Below are 21,502 nucleotides of genomic sequence, written 5' to 3'. Positions count from 1 at the left end.
TCTTTTTGGTTAAGTGCTACTGAAAGATAGAAGGCCCAAATTCCTTGCTGAACTCTGGCTGTTCCACTTAATTCACCTGGACCTGCTGTTTCCCTGTGCTCTAATCTTTGAGCTTTCTCCCTGGCCCTTTTCCTTATGTTTACAATTAGCAGCTCGTGATCCTATGTTTGTGCTTGTTTCTGCAGCTGAGAAGGACGGGCTGTTGATTTACCACAGGCTAGCTATTCAAAAAACAGCTCACTTTTAAGTCTTTACACAGTTGTTTCTTAAGTAACATGCCTACTATCTATGTATCTGTAAAATGGTCTTTTGTGAACATTTTTTTTTTCCTGCTCCACTCCTCCCTTGAAAAAGGGAAGTGTACAGAAACCAGGAGGAGGAGGAGGAAGGGATATACTTACCTCACTTCAGTTTCTTGTTAATTATACGGTAAGGGATTTGGTTGAGAAAACCCAACCTGAACCTGTTTGTGTATTTTCTGTAAAGCTGTGAAGGCGGCTCTTAAAAGAGCAATCTGTTCTTTGTGTATCCTCCGCCTTAGAGTTTGAAGAGGAAAATGTTACAACCTGTACAAGAGCCACTTAATCGTAATAGTCTTTGCAAGAACAACGACTCCTGTCACATTTTGTCCCAGAAATTGTAACACTTTAGGTAAAGAGGTTGATTACTTCAGCCTTCGGGGCTAGCAGCAAAACCTTCTGGCTTTCGGAACAGAAAACAAGGAGAAAGCCTGACACATCATGGTGCATGCCATGATCTCAGAGTGGAAGTAGAGGGGGCATTAACCCTCCTCCAGCCCCCTGAGGAAGCAGACCCCCTGGGAGCCACAGGTCGCTGCCCTGGGAGAGGTGGGGGATGTGATGGTGACCTCTGTGAGGTACCAACCTCCTCAGCTGGGCTCTGCGGCTGAAGAGCCCTTTGCAAAGACAAATAAATACTTGCAGCACAAATTCCTTCTTGCAAGGCATTTCACTAAGTGGATAGTTTCCTCCTCAGTTTAGAAGGTGGAGGAGGTGGTGAGCGGGAAGGGAGGACTTCTATGAGGGCAAGCTTCAGCTCACTCAAGCCAGGCTTCTCCGAGTGCCTCTGTGCCATGGATGGCAGCAGGGACCCCCTGGAAATGACAGCAGAGCCTCGAGACTCCTGAATCCTTCAAGCACCGTAGTGCTTCATGATTTAATGGGCTATCTGGACCTTTAATGTGTGCATGTAACATATGCATATTATACGACACTATAGTATATACTCAAGAGGAGGCAGGGGGAAAATTCTTCCATGTATCAAACTGGTTGTATGTGGTCTGGTTATCTGTCCCCTGAGGGATAGTGCTGCGTTGGTTCATGGTCTGGAGTGGCCTTACTGGGCAAAAAATTGGCATAAACTCTTCAATACAGTAATGATTTAGCAATCACTAAGCGTTATGCAGGCTATGTAAGGTAGTGTGGGCCTTCTGTTCTGACAGCCTAGGCCAGTCTGTGGGGTTCCCTTTGCTGGGGGGCGTGCAGCACTCCTGGCAGGGCGCCATGCCAGGCTGCGGCCTAGGTACCAGGTATCAGAAATTATGTTCTCTGTTACAGAATATGTAAAGAATGCTGGACATGTAGGCTTTTGGTAGAGAAAAGAATATATATTTTGAAATTTTATAGAAAAGTGCTGTAAAAATGCTCCATATGAAAGGTTTTATCAGTTTAAAATGAAGGCTGCCTCCCCCTCACCTTCGCAGTCGTCAGAGGAAGGGAAGAGAGGGAAAGGGGATTGAGGCATGTTACTGTTGTAAAAATCTTCATCATATATAGATTAGCACCAAACATAAGGATATTCGGAAATAATTTTCTCATTCAGGCAGTACAGAATTCCCTACTATCACACTTGATTCTTAAGTCATGTGTACGGTGCTTGAAAGATCATTACCTGATACCACAAGTTCTTGTGCAAACTAGAATGATAAATATCTGAAGAGGTATCTTGAGCAGAAATATGTGTGTGTATATATGTATACACCCTCTTATGTACACGACTGCCAAGCTTGATTTTTTTTTCATCTGCTTTGCTGGCATGACTTTTTGCTGCCACTGTATTTGTATTGTCATACGTCACAGGGCTTATGCTTGGTTTATAGCTTTATTATTAGCAATGCTGCACAATCTGTATGCCAGAACATCTGGGGCATCCTGTAAATGTGGAGCATTCACCAGTATGTGGTATTAGAAGAATCCTAGATATTTAAGTAGGATTTGAGTTGGTTATCCAGCAGTGGCAAGAACAGCATTCAACCTTATTGCTGCTAATATTGGCAGAGATGTGTGTGATAATGTCTGTAGCAAAATCTAGTAGTAAACAGTAATGGCAAAAGCTGCTTAATCCATCAAGAGACAGAAGGACTTCTTTACGTATTTTAATATCCTGTGTTGCATTTCAGTTGATTATGCCAATGCTTCTATTATGGACGATCATCTCCTTTGCTATAAAACAATCACCCCAGAATTTTTGTCATATACTAAACTGCTCCTTGCCTTTCTTCTTCTGAGGTCATTTATTCAAAACAATGCTATAGTTGTCTTCCCATGTAGTGATACTGTCATAACTCAGTTGTGTTTTGCCTGATAAATTTCTGTAATCTTCATTTTTCAACCATGTTTTACTTACTAAAAGTATAATGAAACTCAGCTCAAAGAGAGGCACTGAATTTTTGTCTGTCCTTTGTCTGTTAGGTAGAGGAGAAAAAAGAATAATGAAGGTATCGTGGTGGTGGTGGGGGATTTCCCTTTTTTCTTGTATCTATTACACTTTCTTATTGAAGATTTCTGCTCTTGTAATGATTTCATAGTCTGGAATAAATAGACTGGGAAAGCACACTTTACTTTCAAAACAGATTTTGTCATTTGCAAACACATACAAGCTACAGTGTCCATGCTGCTTTTTTGCAAGTAGTATCATATGCTGGAGTAATTTTTACTTAGCTCAGATACTTAACTGTTATTGTAGATAATACCCAAGCCTTGTAAAACAAGGAGGGTATAAAAATAGTTTGGTTTGAGAATGTATTTTGTTGTTGTTTTTTCTTTTCCCTGTAGCCCATTATATAGTAGTAGAAAAGAAATTATTTACAGTATGACAATGAAACCACATATTGGTAGAGGAAGTCAGTAGTGTGATTAGTTTCAGAAACTGTGTCATCATCAAAAATTTAAGTTTATATTCTGCTTTATATGTTTTGTGTGTGTGTATATATATATGTATTTTCAAAACAAATTCAAATAATTACTTGAGCTTTTTTTTGGGTTGTTTTTTGTTTAATCCAGGGGAAGGATTCACACAGCAAGTGTGCATCTATATCTGAAAGGTGTGTTTCTGTGTGCATATATGCATGTATAAAAGTTGTGGACACTGGCTTGGTTGCAAAGACACAAGTTATTTAGAGTCCTGTGAAGCTTCAAAATAGCAATGTCCATTTCAGGACTCATAAGGCAGTGACAAATATTACATGGGTTCTTGTAGTTCAATACAAAGAACTGCTCTGAACTAGTTAAGGCTAATGTTAAGTATAATTTTGATGTGGGGAGGGGGAGAGGGTAAGAAGAGAGAGAAAGATATTAAAAAACAGGAGAAGTGAGCCACTGCTTTTCTGTTAATTTCCAGCTATTTTATCCAGAGGAGGATGGTAGGAAGAATAAATAGACAGTGAATGACAAATTTCTGTACTTAGTGCTGATAAACAGGGCTCTCAGTATCGGTGTTTCGCACTGCTGCAATGCAGGTAGAGGTTCCAATGTCTGTTGAGTGTATGTAGGACCTTTGTCGTCAATAATCCATTAGCGTAAATTCAGTCTTATACAGACAGTGCTCGCATCGAGGATTGGAATGAATAAAACCTTTGCTGTCTGTGTCTGTAAGTGCAATTTTGATTTTGTTTTGATTTCATGTATCGCATATAGGGAAGGGGAAAGTTTCCAGGTCTGTGTACTGTTTGAGTTCCTTTAGAGCACCCTTTTAAAAGTGAATGCTTTTTACATGAGCGTGTGGGTGGTGTTTTTTTTTGGTGTTCTTTTTATTTATTTATTTATTCTTAAAAAATAAAATCACTTGCCATCTGCTTTGCCAGACAGAGCACCCCTGCAATGACTTCAGTGCTTTTACTTTATGGAGTATTAGTGGCATGCAAATAGTTTTAAGTATTTCATGTGTTGCAACAGTTTATCACTTTATCACAGAATTTATTGCACGCTCATCATTTAATCTGGCAATGTTAATGTGGGTTTATTTTTTTTTTTTCTCCTTATGGTTATTTAGAAGTCAATATTCGTAGCTGTTTAGTCCTTTCCTATGGTAGGGACAAAGTGTGAGCTTTTGACTCAGAAGAAAGGTCAGCAGAGATGGGTGTGCTTGTGGCACTTTGACACAGGCTGCTCATTCCAGGTGTCCCTCCTTTGCATTCAGCAGCTCTTGTGGCTCCTCCTGAAGTAGGTTTGTGGTTGCTTCCAAAGTTCTTGGTGAAGAATCTGCTCACCGACTGTGTCACTGAAATGTATTCTGGCTGGGCACAGATTAGCGAAACCCATGAAGCTTGAGGAGCCTGACCACGAGGCTTGCTTCCTCCTCTGCCTGATGTCCCCTGTACAGGTGTCTGAGCCATGACACCACAGCTCCCTGCCCGTTTTTGCAGGCTCCTTCATGGCCCTTTGGCAGGACAGATTTGTCTTTTTGTGAGGCGAACCGCTACAGAGGAGCAATCTCTTCTTAAACCGTGATTTGAGGACTACGTTTTACCCATCCTTTCTAACCTTAAAGGCCTAATGTTTCACTCTGACCTTAGAGGCCTGCCAGTACCTAAAGGGGGCCTACAGAAAAGCTGGGGAGGGACTCTTTGTCAGGGAATGTGGTGATAGGACAAGGGGTAATGGCTTTAACTAAAAGAGGGTAGATTTAGATTAGAGATTAGGAAGAAATTCTTCACTCAGAGGGTGGTGAGGCACTGGCACAGGTTGCCCAGAGAAGCTGTGGATGCCCCATCCCTGGAGGTGCTCAAGGCCAGGCTGGATGGGGCTTTGGGCAACCTGGTCTGGTGGGAGGTGTCCCTGCCCATGGCAGGGGTTTGGAGCTAGATGATCTTTAAGGTCCCTTCCCACCCAAACCATTCTGTGTTTCTATGATTTATCTTGCCGTTACTGGATTTCTAATATCAACTGTTTACCCTCAGTTATCCAAGTTGTTATGAAGGAGTTTTGTGAGAGATATAAAGCATCTCTGACAGGAGTTTGTCTCTAAAATAATCTGTTTTCTTGTATGGGAGAGCTGGTGCCAATGGCAGACCTTAGGCTTTGTGTAGTTTTAAAAGGAGTATATCTTCACCACCCCGTAAAGTGAACTTTGTACCTTGCGTACCACTTCATGTAAACCTTGCACTGAGCGGCTTTGGCCCTGCAGTTTGGTGTTGTGGAAGAGCAGCTTTGTTGTTGTTCCATGTGCTGCACTGTGGATGTTCATCTCTGTTGTTCATAAATTGTTTTGATATTTAGTAATGCTTGCAGCGGATCCATCATGTGAAGGCACAGTGTGTTTTTGGGGTTGGTGAATGGACCACTCCAGAGCTATTTGTAAACTTCAGGGATCGTTTATCCTGCTTAGGCTTTATAACTGCTTAGGCTAATTTCAGACCTGTGCCTGGTGGATATGCAGGGTGCACTAGGGTTTGTGATACAGTTTATTTTTCCTCTGGGAGAAGGGGATGACTTGTGCACTTCAGAGAGCACCACTTGGGATGCAGTGAAACCTGCTGGGTGGTGCCTGTCCACCTCCGTCCCTCCAGCCCTTCCCAATCACTTAAGAAACAGAAGAGGGTTCCCAGGAGATGTTCTTGTACCAACCCTTCGTTGACCATTCACACCTGGTGATGGGGGGGGACTGGGAGATGTTCATACTGGTTTGGGATTCAGTTCTGAGTTGGAATGAGTCAGAACAAGCGCATTTGCTCAGATGACCTGGCAGGAGATGGAGCCTGATGAGCAGGTACTTTCCTCCTGCTGTGCCTCCCGTCATGCTGCTCAGGGGGAGAAGAGCTGAATGAAATACATAGGCGTTCAATTCTGAGCTACTCAGCTAGGTAGGAAGAGACCTAATTTCCAAATATTTTTCAGCGTATTTAGGTCACTGATGGCTGCTGAAGTCAGTGGTGCTACTTACATGGGGAAAATCTATGAAGACATTTCCTGAAGTATTATTTGTGGTGAGAATTGAAGGAAGGGGAGAGGGAATAGATGTAATACTCCGTAGAAAGAATGGAAATAGGAAAACCTGATCACAAGACTGATTTTTATTTTAAGATTTACCGCCTTTTCTGTTGAATTCCTTTCCAAGTGAATCATAACAATCTAAGTCGTTAAACAAGGAAACCAAGCGTATTTGTTCCATTCTTGCTGGATCTTGATGGCAATAAACAAGGACTTACACAGAGGGCCCACAGGCTACTCGTAGAAATGTAGCTGGAAGTAAGAGGCCCAGAACAGCATTTTATTTTTAAGATAGCATTGACGAGCTTCACTAGATAAATGTGTAATATTGAACATATCTGAAAAAAAATGTTTTCACGTAGGAATATCTCTGATTAGTTTCTGGCAATTTGAAGTAGTATGCTAGCTCTTATATGGGACCAGTTGTTTGAATAATTTGAATAATATTTTCAAATTAACTGTCTTTATTGTGAGGAAGGCTGGTTCTGTTCCCATGCGTCTGTGTTATGAGCAGAGAGACTTGCATGTTCTCTTCTTCCCTTCCTTATTTTCCCTCCCCCTGTACTTTCTGCCAGCAGAGATTGTGGGTGTGTATTGATCAAATTACAAGAGGTTCAGACTTTAATTGGTTCTTTAGAACAGTCTTAGGATGTGGAGAATCTTTTTTTAAATTTTTTTTCTGGACAGAGACTGATAAAGATCAGTCCAAGGACAGGTGAGTAGTTTAGGTTCAGTAAAAAGCATGTGGAGCAGGAGGGGGAAGTGGGATTTGAAAAAGCACAAAATGACTCTGCCCTGCTAGTTGCTCTTGCTCTCATTTGAAGTACGAGTACTTGGACATGAAACAGTCTTGCATGTTGAAATGTCTTGAAAGATACCAAGATAACTCCTTGCAGTAGCAAGTTACCAAATGTAATGAGGCAATAGTTTCAGTGTAGATGCAGTACAGTTGTTGATGATGTTTTTTTTTCCCTTTTTTTCTTCCGCAGATATTCCTGAAATACCAGAAAGCATCTCATTCTGCAAAGCACTACAGGTAGCAGATTTCAGTGGGAATCCACTGACTAGGTAATTTCCACCTTCTTCTTAGTACTTGCCATACCAGAATTACAATCTTGCTGTAACAATTACAATTTTAAATAAGCCCTTAAAAATTGTGATCTAGCATCTCTATGAAATCTTGCCAACAGCGTCTGTCTCTGGCAGTGATTGTAGCAGAAGTTCAGATTTAAAAAGCGATGTGCATCTTTACTGGGAGGGGATGAAATTTGTTAGCCAACCAGGAAAAATGTAAATCTGATTCTCTCAATTTTCATTTCTCCTCTTAAATGCGTAGGATAACCACGCTCATACTTGGGAGAGATAAGGCAATGGTTAGCATGAATGCATTGGCACAAACCCAGGTGCCTGACAATTTGGAATAGACTGTAGATCAGCTGCTGCAGATAATGGCTTTTTCTAATGATTAAAGCTTGGACTAGTATTTCATCACTCTCCCATCAATTGGGGCACAGTGACATGCAGTAACATGTGGCAAAAATGTACCGCATACGTTGGTGGCTGCTACTGCAGCTCCTGGTCTGTGTTCTGATGAACTGGGGACTGGGGATTACACACATCTACAGAAGAGGAGCTTTGTTTACGTTTCGCTGTTCCACTTGCTGACAATTTGGAATTTATATAGTGAAATGAGACTGGAGATAGCAAGGAAGAGAGGAGGTGATCTGCCAGCTAAGGCCTTTGAACACTATTTGGAGAACGATTTCCTAAACCAGCCTGTGCCACAGAGCTCCTTTGTGATGCTGAGCAATTCACATAAGCCGGAGTATTCACAGTGGGCATTAACCGACTTGCTTCGCTGTGCGCTGAGATAGGCTGGGAATACTTGCATGATTAGCTGGCTGGCTGGAGTGCATGAGTGGTAACAAACAGCTGAGTGTCTGTAATATCTTAAGCCGCTGCAGCGGTTTTGCAGGACAGCTTCTCCCCCATAGGCAGCTGAGATTCTTCAGAGCTGCGCTTTGAATATAGCGCATAGTGCATTCTAAGTTCTCTGGAAATTTGGATCTCTAAGCATTAAAGGGACACTTGTGATCTTAATCCCTGGGCCTCTGTAGCCCATTTATATACTGAGGATAATAATACCGCAAAAATCTGGTAAAGCAAACTGAAGCTGAACTGGTGTTTAGATATTAAAGTGATGAGGGTCACTGAACAGCCTTTTCCCGGAGATGAGTGCGCTGTACATAAAGCACAGAGCTGCATCTCATGGTAATGAAATAAAAAAAAATTAAGTAGCAGCATGTTAGTTGTTGTTGTTCTCCATTTTGTGCACTGAATAAGGCCTGAGGCCCAAGCAATGGATCTCCTTCAACAGCATCTGTAAGGCATAACTACAGCTGAGAGGAATTAACAAAAGAATTGAAAGGCTTTTTAATGGGGTTGAAATAGATCTCATAATTCTTTGTTGGTGCTTGCAGGAGAACTTTAAAAATTCTTGATAAAGTGGCTCCAAAGTATGTGTGTGTCCTGGAAAATATCACTCCAAGCAACCTAGTAAGTTAGAAAACAGAGATAACAGAAGCTGTTTACACACGGTTGCCTGGTGCTTCCTATGATGAGGTCCAGAATTTCAGTTTTACCTGTGTAACAGCATGTAGGTCTTGGCACTAATTAGCCCAGATAGAGTGATAAAGCCTAGCAGTCATTTCCTTTTATGTGTGATGTGCTGCAACTTTTTTTTTTTAAGCTATCGATTCTTGCTCTTATTTTCACTAAGCTTAAAAGCCAGTCAGAGATCTTCCCAATCAATGCCCTTCCACTAATACAGTATGTTGCCTCATTGTCAAATTTACTGGCTGATGAATCTGCAGTATTAAAAGTGGCTGATGCTTTCAGATGATTTTGGGGCTTACATTAAAAAGGAGGCCCATTTTTGTAGGTTAGACTAGAAGACCGCAATATCTATACACAATGCTATAGATGATCAGAACGTTTAATTCTAGTCTTAAGAGTATTAGAGCCTAAATGGTAAAACTGCTGCTTCCAAGCATGTTACTACTATTGTACGGGCAGGGGGGTGTACAGCTCGCATTGTAGAGACACCAAGTGGGTTCTGTTAGTAATGTACAGAACATGACAACGCAGTACGGGGTTGAGCACATGCGAAGTCCCCCTACTGTCATTTGTCTGCTTCCCTTTCCCCATCACATGCAGCTGTTTGCCTGCGTACCATGTCTCCTGTTAGAGGTCTGCAGGTTGCACCGTGTACCTGGAGCTGGGGGACGTGGGGAGCAGGAACCAAACCAAATGCTATGGCCTGAGCTAGGTTGCAGGCTCTGAGGATCATCTAGAAGGTGGCCGGCTGAGCAAAGGACCTCTCCTCCCCTGCATCACCGCTGCTTTTACCCTACCTGCCTCCTGTGTCTGCGCACTGCAAGCGGAGCTGCTTGGTGCACCCTGGCTGCCAGAGAGCAGGGGTGCAGGGATCCTTCGGAGTGAGCAGGGGGAAGCCAAGCATTGCAGAAAACTGGGTGTTGAACCAAAAGGCTTTGGGGCTTGGGGAGCATTTTGCATATGCTTGCATTTTATAGTGAAAAAGGAGAGGGATTATGTGCTGTTGTGTTGTGAAGCAGTGAACGTGGAGTGCTGTAACAACGGAACATTGTCCTGATAGCAAACAGACTGTTTCTTCAAAACACAGCAGCTGAAGAACAGCCTAGTAGCTAACACAAAATGGCCCTGCTGTAAGCATGTAGGCAACGGAATGTACATGCATGAAACTAATTTGATTATTTTACCATATAGGTGATGCAGGATAATACCAATAGTTTTTTTCTTCTATTTAATTTTAAACTTATTGAAATGCCTTGTATGTTCTCAAGTCATATGGCTTTTTGGAGCTGTAAATTGGAGACAGGGAAGAGAGAAGTCAGGAGACAGATATTACCTGCACTTTGACACAGAGGAAACTTTAAAGTCTCTAAGCCATGTTTTTATCTATTTTTTTTACTATGATCCCTAGAATTTTTTGAGAGCCATGCTGGAGTCTAGGCATTCCTCCCCTTTCTGTGTACATTGGCTAAATAGACTTTAGTTTTCTGCTACATGTTCTCATTTTTGCTGTGTATTATATTAATGTGAATACTTACACTGGAAGTCCTTGACTTGAATTAATATCTCCATAGGTTGCCCGAAAGCTTTCCTGAATTACAGAATCTAACATGTCTTTCAGTAAATGACATCTCTCTGCAAGCACTACCTGAAAACATTGGGAAGTAAGTTTTTTCTTTTTTTTAAACTTTATTGGTATCTTTATTTTTCTATCTTGTTATATCTACTGTATAAATGACTAGTATAACTGTAAATAATGTGATTACCTATACAATTATTTACAGGTTTGCTTTTTTTTTCTTTATATTGATCTGTTTAAAAAAATCACTTTGCATTTTCACTTACCTTTAGCAGGCTAACGCAGAAGCTGAATCATGTATGTTTATGCTTATGCTCTGTTCTCAGGGATTTGGAGTAACTTGGATTTTTAAATGCAGAATTAAATAGGTGTTTTATGATGCAGAATTGACCTTTTACTTTCCTTCGCTGTGATAAAGGCCATTGATCCATTATTGTGAACATGTCAGCCAGCTTGCAGCTTAGCTCAGAACCAGACAGTGTTGGCACAAGAACAAACGGGTAAAAGCTGGCCATGATCAGGATGGAAATTAGAAGGTTCCTAATCATAGCAGCAGTCTGCTTCTGAAAAAACTCCAGCGGGAACTGTCGAGATGGAAACTCACAAAACAGCTCTTAAGGTGAAATTTGATAAGCTTCTGAGATGTTTGTTAGCTCTGGAAAGTACAGCATGATTGCAGGGACAGAATTCCAAAGTGGAGCACATGAAAAGTAAAGGGTACTTCATGTCTGTCTCATTTTGGCTGTAATAAACATCCACGCTAGCAAACAGGAATGTCTTCTCTCTTAGTGGAGAGAAGGGTAGCTCTTCTGATTTGAAGGAGAAAAGGCATTTTCATGTCTCCTCAATTAAACAGGTGAGAGTGGCTTTGCTCATTCAGTTTAAGGGCCCATCTAGCCTAACTTTCTTCTCCAGTTGTAATAAGTAGATGCCTAGTGAGGATTAAGAAGCAAAAGTGTGTGTTTGATTACTCCTTTTACCATCCTCTGGTTCAGGGGATTTCCTGAGTTTTGGATTGTGGTTAGTCTAATGGCAGCAATAATGAATCCCTCTTCCACTTACTAGTCCAGTTTCTCATTGAGTTTATGGAGACATCTTTAGTATTTGCCCCTGGCAAATAGCTGCAAAAGTTTATTACCCATTGCATTGGTTTTCCTTTGTTTGTTTGTTTTTGAGCCTGACTCCACCTGTCTGGCTGCTTTTTTTTGCTAGTATTGGAAGAGACAGTGAACAGTTGATCCCTATGCTCTTGGTCTGCCATTGACTTCGTAGGTTTCTATGTTAACCCCAGGTGCTTTTTTTTTCAGGCTGAAGAGTCTAGCTCGCTATTCCAGCTCCAGAAATACTTTTCACTGAACTGAAGAGATCAGATCTGTGCTTTAGCTCAACTTTATTACATTTGTTGGAAAACTTACCATTTTAGAGAATTAGAAATTTCCTGCAGCACCTGATAGTTCTGCCTCTCTCTGGTTACTGTGCCCAGCTTGGATGTTGAGTTGTGTAACAGTAGAAGCCTATTAATCTTGGACATCCTTTCATAAAGTGGAGTATTTTTAACATGGATTCTTTGGGGAGCTAGCATAGTCTCTAACAATCATTAAAAGCCAACTGTTTCTAAATAGAGGAGCCCTCCAGAAGGGATCTTATTAAGAGCTCCTGCACTGTAGTCAAGTCCAGACCAGTACTGCTTTAGCCACTTCCCGTGTATATGAAAGCTGTCAGCTGGCACCAGGCCCAACAGAAGTAGAAAATACCTTTTGAAACCTTCCACAAGCACTAACAGGTACAGCTAATGTGTGCCCACTGACTACGGCAAAGTCTAACTAAAAATTGCACGGGCTGGGGCTTTTGTAACATTCTTTTGTATAAAAAGTTCACAAAACTTTTCTTGCAGCTTTTCTCAGCACTGGCAGCTAAGAACAGGCTTGTTCGGACTTCTCGGTTACTGAAAACCTAGGGATAAAACTCTGGATCCTGCCTGGTTTTGAAAATGAATACAAGAAACATGACAAGCTGAAACAATTCCCAAAATATAAAGGGGACTGCTGCTTTGCAAATAATATCTGGAGGAAGGTTACTGGCTTCCCTGACAGGTCACTGCCTACTGTGACTCGACCTCCTTGCTTACCCTGCCTGTCATTTGATCGTGTGGCTCTATTTTGGAGCAAACGAATAGAAACAATTTTGGTTCATATGGGGTTATCAGGCATTTGCAGAGATGTCAGTATGTTCAGCTATGCAAAAATAAGTGTAATAATGTTCCAAATTTTGATCCTAAGTAGTCCAAGGAGATGCAGCGGAACTATTTCAACCTTATACAAGCTGTTGCAGAATACAGCAGTGTAACCCTCAAAACCTGTATACAGTTCCCAATATTGAAGCGAAAAACCAGGGATCTTCACTTGCTTCAGGAAGAATCATGCTTGTCTTGGTGTTCCTGGTGAATTTTCCTGGAGGGCTAGACTTTTATTCAGATCTGATAGGCCTGCTTTGATCTGAAAAATACACCCAGGATAGCTTTCTAAGAATATGCATATTTTATTTATACAAACCCACGTGTTTTTTTTTTCTTTTTAGCAGCTATTTCTGCTAATCAGGTTTATGCTTAAAGAAGCAGATAGAAGTGTGTTGGGCTGTTCTCTTTGGCTCATCAGGTATTCACAATAGATAGGGATATGGCAGTTCAAAAGTAAGCTTTGGCTTTTCCAACTCAGAAGAATATTAACATAACAGGAGGGAAACTAATGACATATCCCACAGAAATGTAACTGTTCCTGAAGTCTGGTAGGGAATGTTGATCTGCATTGGAGTACATTGAACTGACCTAAATCCTACCCAATGACTTTTTTTTTTTTAATACATCTCATGTCTTGACCAGTAACAAAAGAGTAGGGCTCCTTTTCTGTCTTTTCACTTCTTCAGACTATGGAATTTCAGCCATCAGTGACGAAGAGAAAGGTATACTAATTATAGCTGGAAATGATTGAGAAGTCTTATTTGTAGCCAATTAGGACTGCAGCACAAAGTCCTTACATGACTTTTTCCACTGAGAGTGAATTCTACCAACATTTTTGAATACTATTACATCTATAAATAACAAATTATTATTTTTCTGTCTAGCTACCAACAGGTGCAGCTTTCCTTTTTTAGTTCACACAAGTTTCGTCATTTATTTTAAGTGTGAATTCGATGGTCCCGTTGACTGCCTTTTGTTTGATAAAAGCAGTGAAATACTCGGTGGATTCTCTAAATGTTGTATACTCGTGTTTTTTGTTCCCCTCTCTGTTCTCTTTCTTCTGCACTTTCTGGGACCCCCAAAATGCTGGGTATTAAAAAGAAGATAACGCTTATTGTCTCTGTGGCTGAAGAGACCAAAAAAGGCTCTTCCAGGTGTTTGGATGTTTGCAAATGCCTTACTGGAGTTCCTGTGTGCTTTGGGTAATGATCCATGTTATTATTTGATGGAGTACTCTGGGTCTATGTGCTTTGTGTGAGATGTGTCAAATAGTGAGCAAGGAAGTACATATTTGGTGAGTTACTCTACTACAGCTGTATTTATTTTGGGAAAAACTTGACATCCATGTGCTTGCTACTGGTCTTCTGGCCACCAGAGTATGTGGAAACGTAGGGAAAAACATCCTGAAGTCTTAGAATCTTGTCTGGGAAACTGCCTAATACAGCCAGTGAAATCTCTAATTCACTTTAGTATAGTATAGCGATCACTATGTACTTAAAGAATACATACATATATATATATATATATATATAAAATTAAACTACTTACTTCAAATGTTGTGGCACCACAGATTTGCCCTCCTGCATTAAATGAGGAAAGCAGCAAAAGTATTGGCGCATTTTTTCAAAGAGCAGTACTTCAGAGGCTAGTTCAGAAGTTCTTCCTGACAGTAGGTAATAATCTTATATTTCACTTGTGGGGAGCATTTGGTGGAAGTGAGTCTTCCACATGTTCGCTCCAGTTTTCCCATGCTCTGATGTGTAAGATGAATACCAATGATCAGCTTCACTGTCTCAGGCGAGTATCTTAATTCATTCAAGCTTTTGACATGTAAAATTGCTGTTTATATTTTTATTGTGCCATTAAGAATTCTCCGGCGCAGTCCTTCCGAATGTTTCTTTTCCTTTGTGTTGCCAAAGTGGAGTGTACACGAGGCTCCCAGGTGGGCGTTTGAAGAACATAGGCGATGCCTCTCTATTCCCTTTTGTCTTCTTGCTTGTACACAGCCATACTCAGTGTATATCAGCTCGTCTTCTTCTGTGTGACCAATTCAATCTGCATATCCAGTGCTGGTACATGTGCTACAAGTTTTCCCTTGTCAGATAAAAACATTTCTTTTTTTAAGCCCGTGCCTTGTCTGTAATTTTAGTGTGTCACAGATCTTTTTGCTGTGCTCTGCTTTGGGACTTGGTAACACACTGGATATTTTAATATTACCAATGCTATTTTTTTAGTGTTTCTCTGCGGTCTTTTAACTCATGGTGTGGAGCAGAACAGTGAATGCTAATGCGTGTGAGATATTTAAGCTAATAATTAGTTGAATAGGGATAGGAGTTGTCCTGTTATCTAGTTGAACCATTCAGAGAAACAGGTTATACAATTTAAGCTGTTAGTGGGAGTGTCTTTTTCAGTGTTTCTCAGCCTAATGAAGCAAGTCTAATTTCCCTGCCTATTCTGCAGCACCAGGATTGTGAATGCAGAGCTGTCTGACGAGCAGGTGTAGTCTGTTCCTCCCACCATGGGTAGCATTTAGGAATTTCCATTTGCTTCCGGGGTTTTTCTTCAATAGCTCCTTACTTAACATCCAGAACACAGGGGCATAACTTTTTCCTGAAATTCAAAAATCAGGGTGTTTCTTCGTACCTGCCTGTAAGCCTTCCTGGGGCATGCCTTACAGTGATATGGATAATCAGGTGCACGTCTGTCCTGAGCACATTCTGTCCTTACGTGTTCATTCAGTGGTGTTGGCTTTGGGGTTAGTTCCCCGCATCCTACAGAGTGATGTTGGCTTTTTGCCAACAAAGATCTGGGGACTTAAAGATTCATGCTGTGCTCTCATGGTTTGACGTCTAGAAAGAAGACAGATTGTGTCATCATTGTATATTTGTTTATTTATGGCTCTTTGGCCTGAAATGAAGTCCAAATATCTAGTTTTAAGTACTTTGTGAGTATCTGATGTTTAATCTAGCATTGGATTTTCAGATGTGTGCTTCGGAAGGAATCTGCACTAACCAAAAAAACATTCAAGTATTAATTTCATGCTGAAAGGACTTAGTTTTGTCAAACTGTGTGGGGACAGCAAAATCAGAAGGTACAACTTTCTTTACTGGCAGAAGCAAAGTGCGTAGCTTTACTACTGTGCTTAAATTATGATTTAAGGCCTGCTGCCCATCAGTATACAAAACATCTCTCTCTTATCCAATCTTTAGCTTTCACCATTTTTTTCAGCTATCTTGCCCGTGTCTGAAAAAGACAAAGACATGATTTATAGTATCCCCATGATTTGCAGCCCTTTCTTCAGAGAGCTGTACAGTCTGTGATGGAAGAAAGTAGAGTAGCTTTGTGTTGGCTTTAGAAACCTTTAAAATGGGGAGGTGAGAGTTTCTTTAGACGGATGTTCTTCTTGATGCCAATGACTGATGAGTCTGGTTTACCCCCAAGCTTGCAAGCGGGCTGAGTGGATCTGAGGGCCTTACTACTGAGAGGGAATTACCAGGTAAGCAGAGAAATTTTCCTCTTGATGTCTGCAGCTAGCATATGCGTTTCATAATGCAAATGAACATAATGCAGAGAGCGGAACAAATGTTAGATGTGTTATAGGTGTCCTTTTCAAGAGTCACAGAACCACAAGTATCCAGAGATTTCATGTTAGGGAAATAAAATTGCTGAGCATGGTATTTAATATATATGTTCTTAATTATAGAAGCTTAGAAGTTTTCATCAACTTCTGAATTCGGAATCTTTAATGTTGATCTGAATAGGAGTAGCTGGACAATACAAGGTCTTCAAAGGCAGGGACAATACTCTTAATGCAGATGGTCCAGAAGCAGGTCAGAACAGTATCCTTATTTTCCTAATGGATTCCTGGGCCAGTCTTTGGCTGTATTTTTCTTAGTGTATGCTAGAACGTCACAAGTGTAGACTGTACATCTGGCAGCATTGCACAGAGTGTGAAAAGCTCTAGAAGTTGTCTGGAACAAGACAGTATTAAGGTTTCGCATAATATGGTCTTACATGATAACAAAAGTCGGGAGGCTTATCTTGCAAACACATAGAAGAACTATTTGTAGTTGGCCTGACTAGGCTGACTATATATAGTATTAGACATTCTCACTCTGAATTTAGCATGACAAGTAATATTTACAGTTTGAGTAGGTGGAGTGTTTGGTGTTAATCACAGCTGTTTGCTAAATGGCAAAAACTGAACGTTAAGGAACTCGAAAGTTTATTTCAGGAACAATGGAATAGTGAGTGCGGTACCATCTGGCCTTCAAATAAGAGAAGTTGCATCTTGTATGCTGTACAAGGAAGAAGCACTTAACATATATTTAGCAATTATTTTTTGTAAATAAAAATACACAATTTTGGTTAAGTAGTGGGAAACTAATGTTGCGTGAGTGGAATGGAAGAGATTTTGAAAATGAAATCTTGTTGTAATAGTGAATTGGCTTAGCTTCCCCAAATTGTTTCAGTAATCTTGATAAGCAAATTGAAGAAAGCATTCAAAACTGAACAGGCTGTACTGTAATTACAAATCTCTCTTATCTCTTAATGATCCCTTTTGAAGGTCAGACTGAGTTCAGTTTCCCTGTCTGTCTTTTGGACCATGCTCGCTGCTGTGTGTGAGAGAGAAGTGAATACAGCATCTTGGAAAACAAGCTTATGTAGAAAACTATTCCTAGTTAGCAGCTTAGACTACCTCTGTTACAGATTTAAGGAGCTTCTTGGTCGTAAGCTGTACTACTTTTCTCCGTATCTAAAATTTGGATGCGACTTGTACTGAATTGTCTGTTTAGCCTTTCTTCCAGTTAGTGGCTGATAAGATACAGATATGTTTCTATCTTTCTTTTTTCCCTTGTGGCAGACCTGTAGCTCTTTTACGAGCCAGTTAATTGTATCAACAGTTTGATTCAAGTAACTAATGATTCAAATGCTCTTCCTCTGGCTTTCAGTGTCTTTCCTGTTTAAGTCTAGGATGACAAAATTATCAACTTTACTTTCTTTTGTGCCTACTTAAAATTGGTTTTCCAAGGAAGCCTTGGCAGCCCTTCATAAGTTCACCCTTGACAAGGGGGAAACAGAAACCAACTTCACTTGCCTTTCCCTTGTATATTACACATGTAAACTTAAGAGGAAAAAATAGTGTTGAGCTTAGATGCAAGTTGCTTCAAGTTGGTTTGCCTTTAGAGGGGAGGGGGGTAAATGGTCCCAAAGGTGACTTTTGGAAGAGTGGTCTTCAGGCCTGCTGAGGAGGAGACGTAATAACAGCTTCATCAAAACGAAGTCTAGCTACCTTGCTTTGCAGTTATTTTTATAGCAGCACTTATATTCAGAGGTAAAAGAGTAGGACCTCGCGTGTGTGAAGATAATATGTTTTGAATGGGTAAGTGCCCTCATTTAGGAAATAAATTCATGCTGTAGTTTCTGGCTCACCTAGGAGTTTGTAGGATTCAGTAACTAAGACTTTGCAAAAAGCACTCTCCCTTATTGCATGATGTGGGCCTAAGGTCTCTCTTTAAATTCTGTTGGATTAGTCTTGCAAAAATTCTTTGTCGTTCAGACTGTACAGCAGGTTTCTGTAACTGAAGGGGAACCCATCAAGGAGGTGAGACACTGGTTAAACTGATATTTGGAGGGGAAAAAAAACAACTTAAGCTTAAGCTAGAAAGGAAACTAGCTGCAGTTCTATACTATCTGTAGGTTACCATACAATGGATATAAATTTTAAGGTTCTTTCGTGATAACTTTGTCTAATTATGTCAGTATTAAGCAGTAGCTGGAAGGAAAATAAGTATATAGTGTTTTTAGCTTTCTAAAAAAGGGGGGTAAAACATGCACTGGGAGGTGCATGGTTACATGTTAGTGGAAACTTAGGGAATTTGAAAGGCGTAATAATTCCCTACAGAGCTAATACTGCTTCTCTTGTGTTGGAAGTGTCCTTAAGCTCAAGAAACCCCCTGAGTTTCAGTGAATAATTTAGGTGCTGGAATTTGGAGTTTGGTCTTGCCAGGCTTCTGCAGCCCTTGTAGGAAGAGAGGGCGAGTGAAGGAGACTTCTTCAGGGAGTGACCTGGGACAGGAGCCTGTCCGGAGGTGTAAGTTGAAGTGCTCCTGTTCTGAGTACGTGGCATTTTGAGAGCTGGCCAGTGCCTGATTAACCCCATCATTTCCCTGGGAAAAAACACAGCTAAACGCCAGCTCCTGAGTGAACTGTCAGGCTGCAGCCAGAAGCCTCGTGGGATGGGAGTAGCTGAATGGGATCCTGTCAGGTGAGTGACGAGTCACGTAACCGGCGTGTCCTGGGGCAGGGCTGTGCGTGTCCCCTTTGGACGCGGGAATGGGCTGCTGCAGTGTATCTCAGTGCACCTCGTTTCATGCATCTTGTTTCCTGTTGCCAGAGTACCAGTTACCCTCTCATCTCTTGGAAGAAGACCCTTGGTAGGCAGGAAGACTGGCTTGCTCCTTATCTGCTCAAAAAAGGAAATCGAGTTGCCAAGTTTACACGCCTTTCCTTCCTACTCCAGTGTCCTGCTGGATGTTTCAAAATGTATGTGCTGTGTAGGGGTGCAGGGGCAGGACCTCATCAAGGTAACAGTAACCTTTAGATGCTGGCCCAGTGGGCTGAAAGCCTTTGGAATCGGTGGAAATAGCCAGAAAGCAGAAGCCATCACACTTCTGCATTCTGTGTCCTTGCACTGTGTTCTGTAGCCATGGCCATAGCTGCATAAAAAAATGTAATACCAAACCAAATACCGAGTCTTTACTGTGTTTCTTACCTTAGCCTCTGAAGAGAAGAGTTTTCTGCATATTCTTAGAAATCATTCCCAGATAAAATAACCACCTGTATGGTACTAGTGCTTTCAGAGAAGAAATTAATAGTTTCTTCATCTGCATCTTCTCCCAACTCTTTCTGAATGCCTTGAGTATTGCGACAGATTAATTCTGAAATCGTACTGTTTCTGAAGTCTAGAATGAAACCATTTCTCTTACTGCCTGTGATGTGTTAAGCTACAGAGTTCATTAAAGATAACAGAGCTCAAAGCATCTCCCAGATTGCTACTTTCTCCTTTTCCTGTCAGCATAATGGGCCTTGCTTATTGTAGGGCCTTTGGTGACTCTTTCTGTGCCCAGAACCATCCTTACTGTGTAGGACTTGCCTTTGCTCCATATAAATCCAGGGACCGTGCCAACTTGCTTGTCTTTTGCTTCTCTTTGCAATCTTAATGTGAGGAAAAGGTCGTTCTTTATGGGTTGCTGCTACCAAAACTGCGTTGAGGATTTTGCATTCCAATAACCAGCTGAAGCCTGTTGGAAAGCTGCAAATGGGGCCTTGCATTTCTGCAAGTACTTTATATCTTCATCTCATGCGATTTTGCTCCATTATTTCCCAATGTCTGACTTTTCCTATGTGCTCAGCTGTGTCGTGCTCCTCACATAGGATTGAAATACTTGAGGCTTCTATTAATGAAATGAGATGGCTGTTGTTCAGGTTTTTTATTAACAACATTAGCTTTCATATTAGTCCTTTTATCCTTCATTTTCATTTTCTCCCAGCTTTTTCCACCTTTCTATTTTTTTCCACTTTTTCATAAGAAAATACTATGAGCGTCACTGTGCTTCCCCTTTCTTTCCTCAGAAGCCTTTGCTGGTGTACCCAAGGGCTTGAGCACTTCTAGTCCTGTTGTGGCAAGGGGTGAGATAAATTGGGGCAGATAATGTTGTCTTAAGGCTGACTTTCTGTTGTCTTAAGTAGGAGAATGATACGGCTGTCTATGGTGTTAAAGCACCAGCATAACTCATCTCAGCTTTGTCTTTTATAACTTTAGAGTATATTTAACATATAGGATACACTGAAAAGATGTGATTTCATCCAAGGTAACTAGGGAATGTGTCTGTCTTTTTTCTATGGTGTTCTTTTTTTTGTAACTGCAGTTGGTAGTATTTTGCTTACTGCAATGCGTTGCTGTTGTCCACAGTCATCTGTCTGCTTTTGAAATGGTTGTTTTGTAGGATATGTTGCTACTGAGGCTTTTTTTTTTTTTTTGAATTAATCCAAGTAAAAATAGCCTTGCTTTGGAAGAACAAAACCGTGCTTTAATTCCAGTGTTAGTGGCTCGTTCTACTGTTCTCTTTATTTTGGAAGAGATGCTGTAGTTGACATAAAGGAGTATTCGCAGAGTTCCCTAGGTGCATCCTTTTCTGTTGAACATGTTAGGTTGTGAGTTTCCCTCCGAAATCCTGGCAGGTGTGCTCAGGAAAGATGTTTCCAGCATTTACAGACTACTTTATTCCTTGTAGTTTTGTTCTCAGTTATTGCTTTTTCACATTTCTTCTTTTCATTCTTCCAGCTCTCGTGATGAACACCAGTACCTAAAGTTACTTTAAGTACAGCACTGAATAAACTTACCTGGTTTGTACTGAAAGTGGCATTTTTAGCCATGTCATACCTTTAGATTCTGCTTGGTTCCACCCTTAAACCCGAAATCGTCTGGAATGCTAAAATGGAAAACTCGGTAATTATTTCAATTACTGGATCCTCTGGCTGGTTTTGCTGTTGCCTTGTGCTCAGTAATTTCACACACATGCTCAGCATTCAGTGTGTGTGGTAGCTTTTGTGGTGAGAATGATTACAATATTAATGCTTTTACAAGTTTCGTAGCTTCTTACAATAGTAGCCTTGGAAAAGCACTCCGTTTTTCCCCCCCCTTTAGAATGCAGATGACATTTTGTTTGTACATTTTCTGATTTTGCAAGGGGAGAGGACTGTTTGTCGCTTTGTTCTAGAGCAGTCTGCAATGCTCTCCAGCGTGTTTGTATTTCTAAATGCAGTTGGTGAGCAGCTGCTGCC

The 21,502-nt window shown here is 40.9% G+C and overlaps 1 protein-coding gene across 1 annotated transcript in view; it reads left to right on the top strand.

Annotated features, from left to right (window-relative positions):
• LRRC1 (leucine rich repeat containing 1) overlaps positions 1-21,502 on the top strand; it is a 70,685-nt gene that overhangs the window by 23,090 nt on the left and 26,093 nt on the right. Inside the window, exons 3-4 of the mRNA XM_048078036.2 lie at positions 7,217-7,295; positions 10,415-10,504. Of these exons, the coding sequence (XP_047933993.1) occupies positions 7,217-7,295; positions 10,415-10,504 (169 nt within the window). The remainder of the gene's footprint in view (positions 1-7,216; positions 7,296-10,414; positions 10,505-21,502) is intronic.

This window comes from Anser cygnoides, chromosome 3, assembly GCF_040182565.1.
Source record: "Anser cygnoides isolate HZ-2024a breed goose chromosome 3, Taihu_goose_T2T_genome, whole genome shotgun sequence".
Lineage (NCBI taxonomy): Eukaryota > Metazoa > Chordata > Aves > Anseriformes > Anatidae > Anser > Anser cygnoides.
The sequence above is the reverse complement of the archived record's forward strand: the minus strand, read 5'-3'. Positions and strand labels throughout refer to the sequence as shown.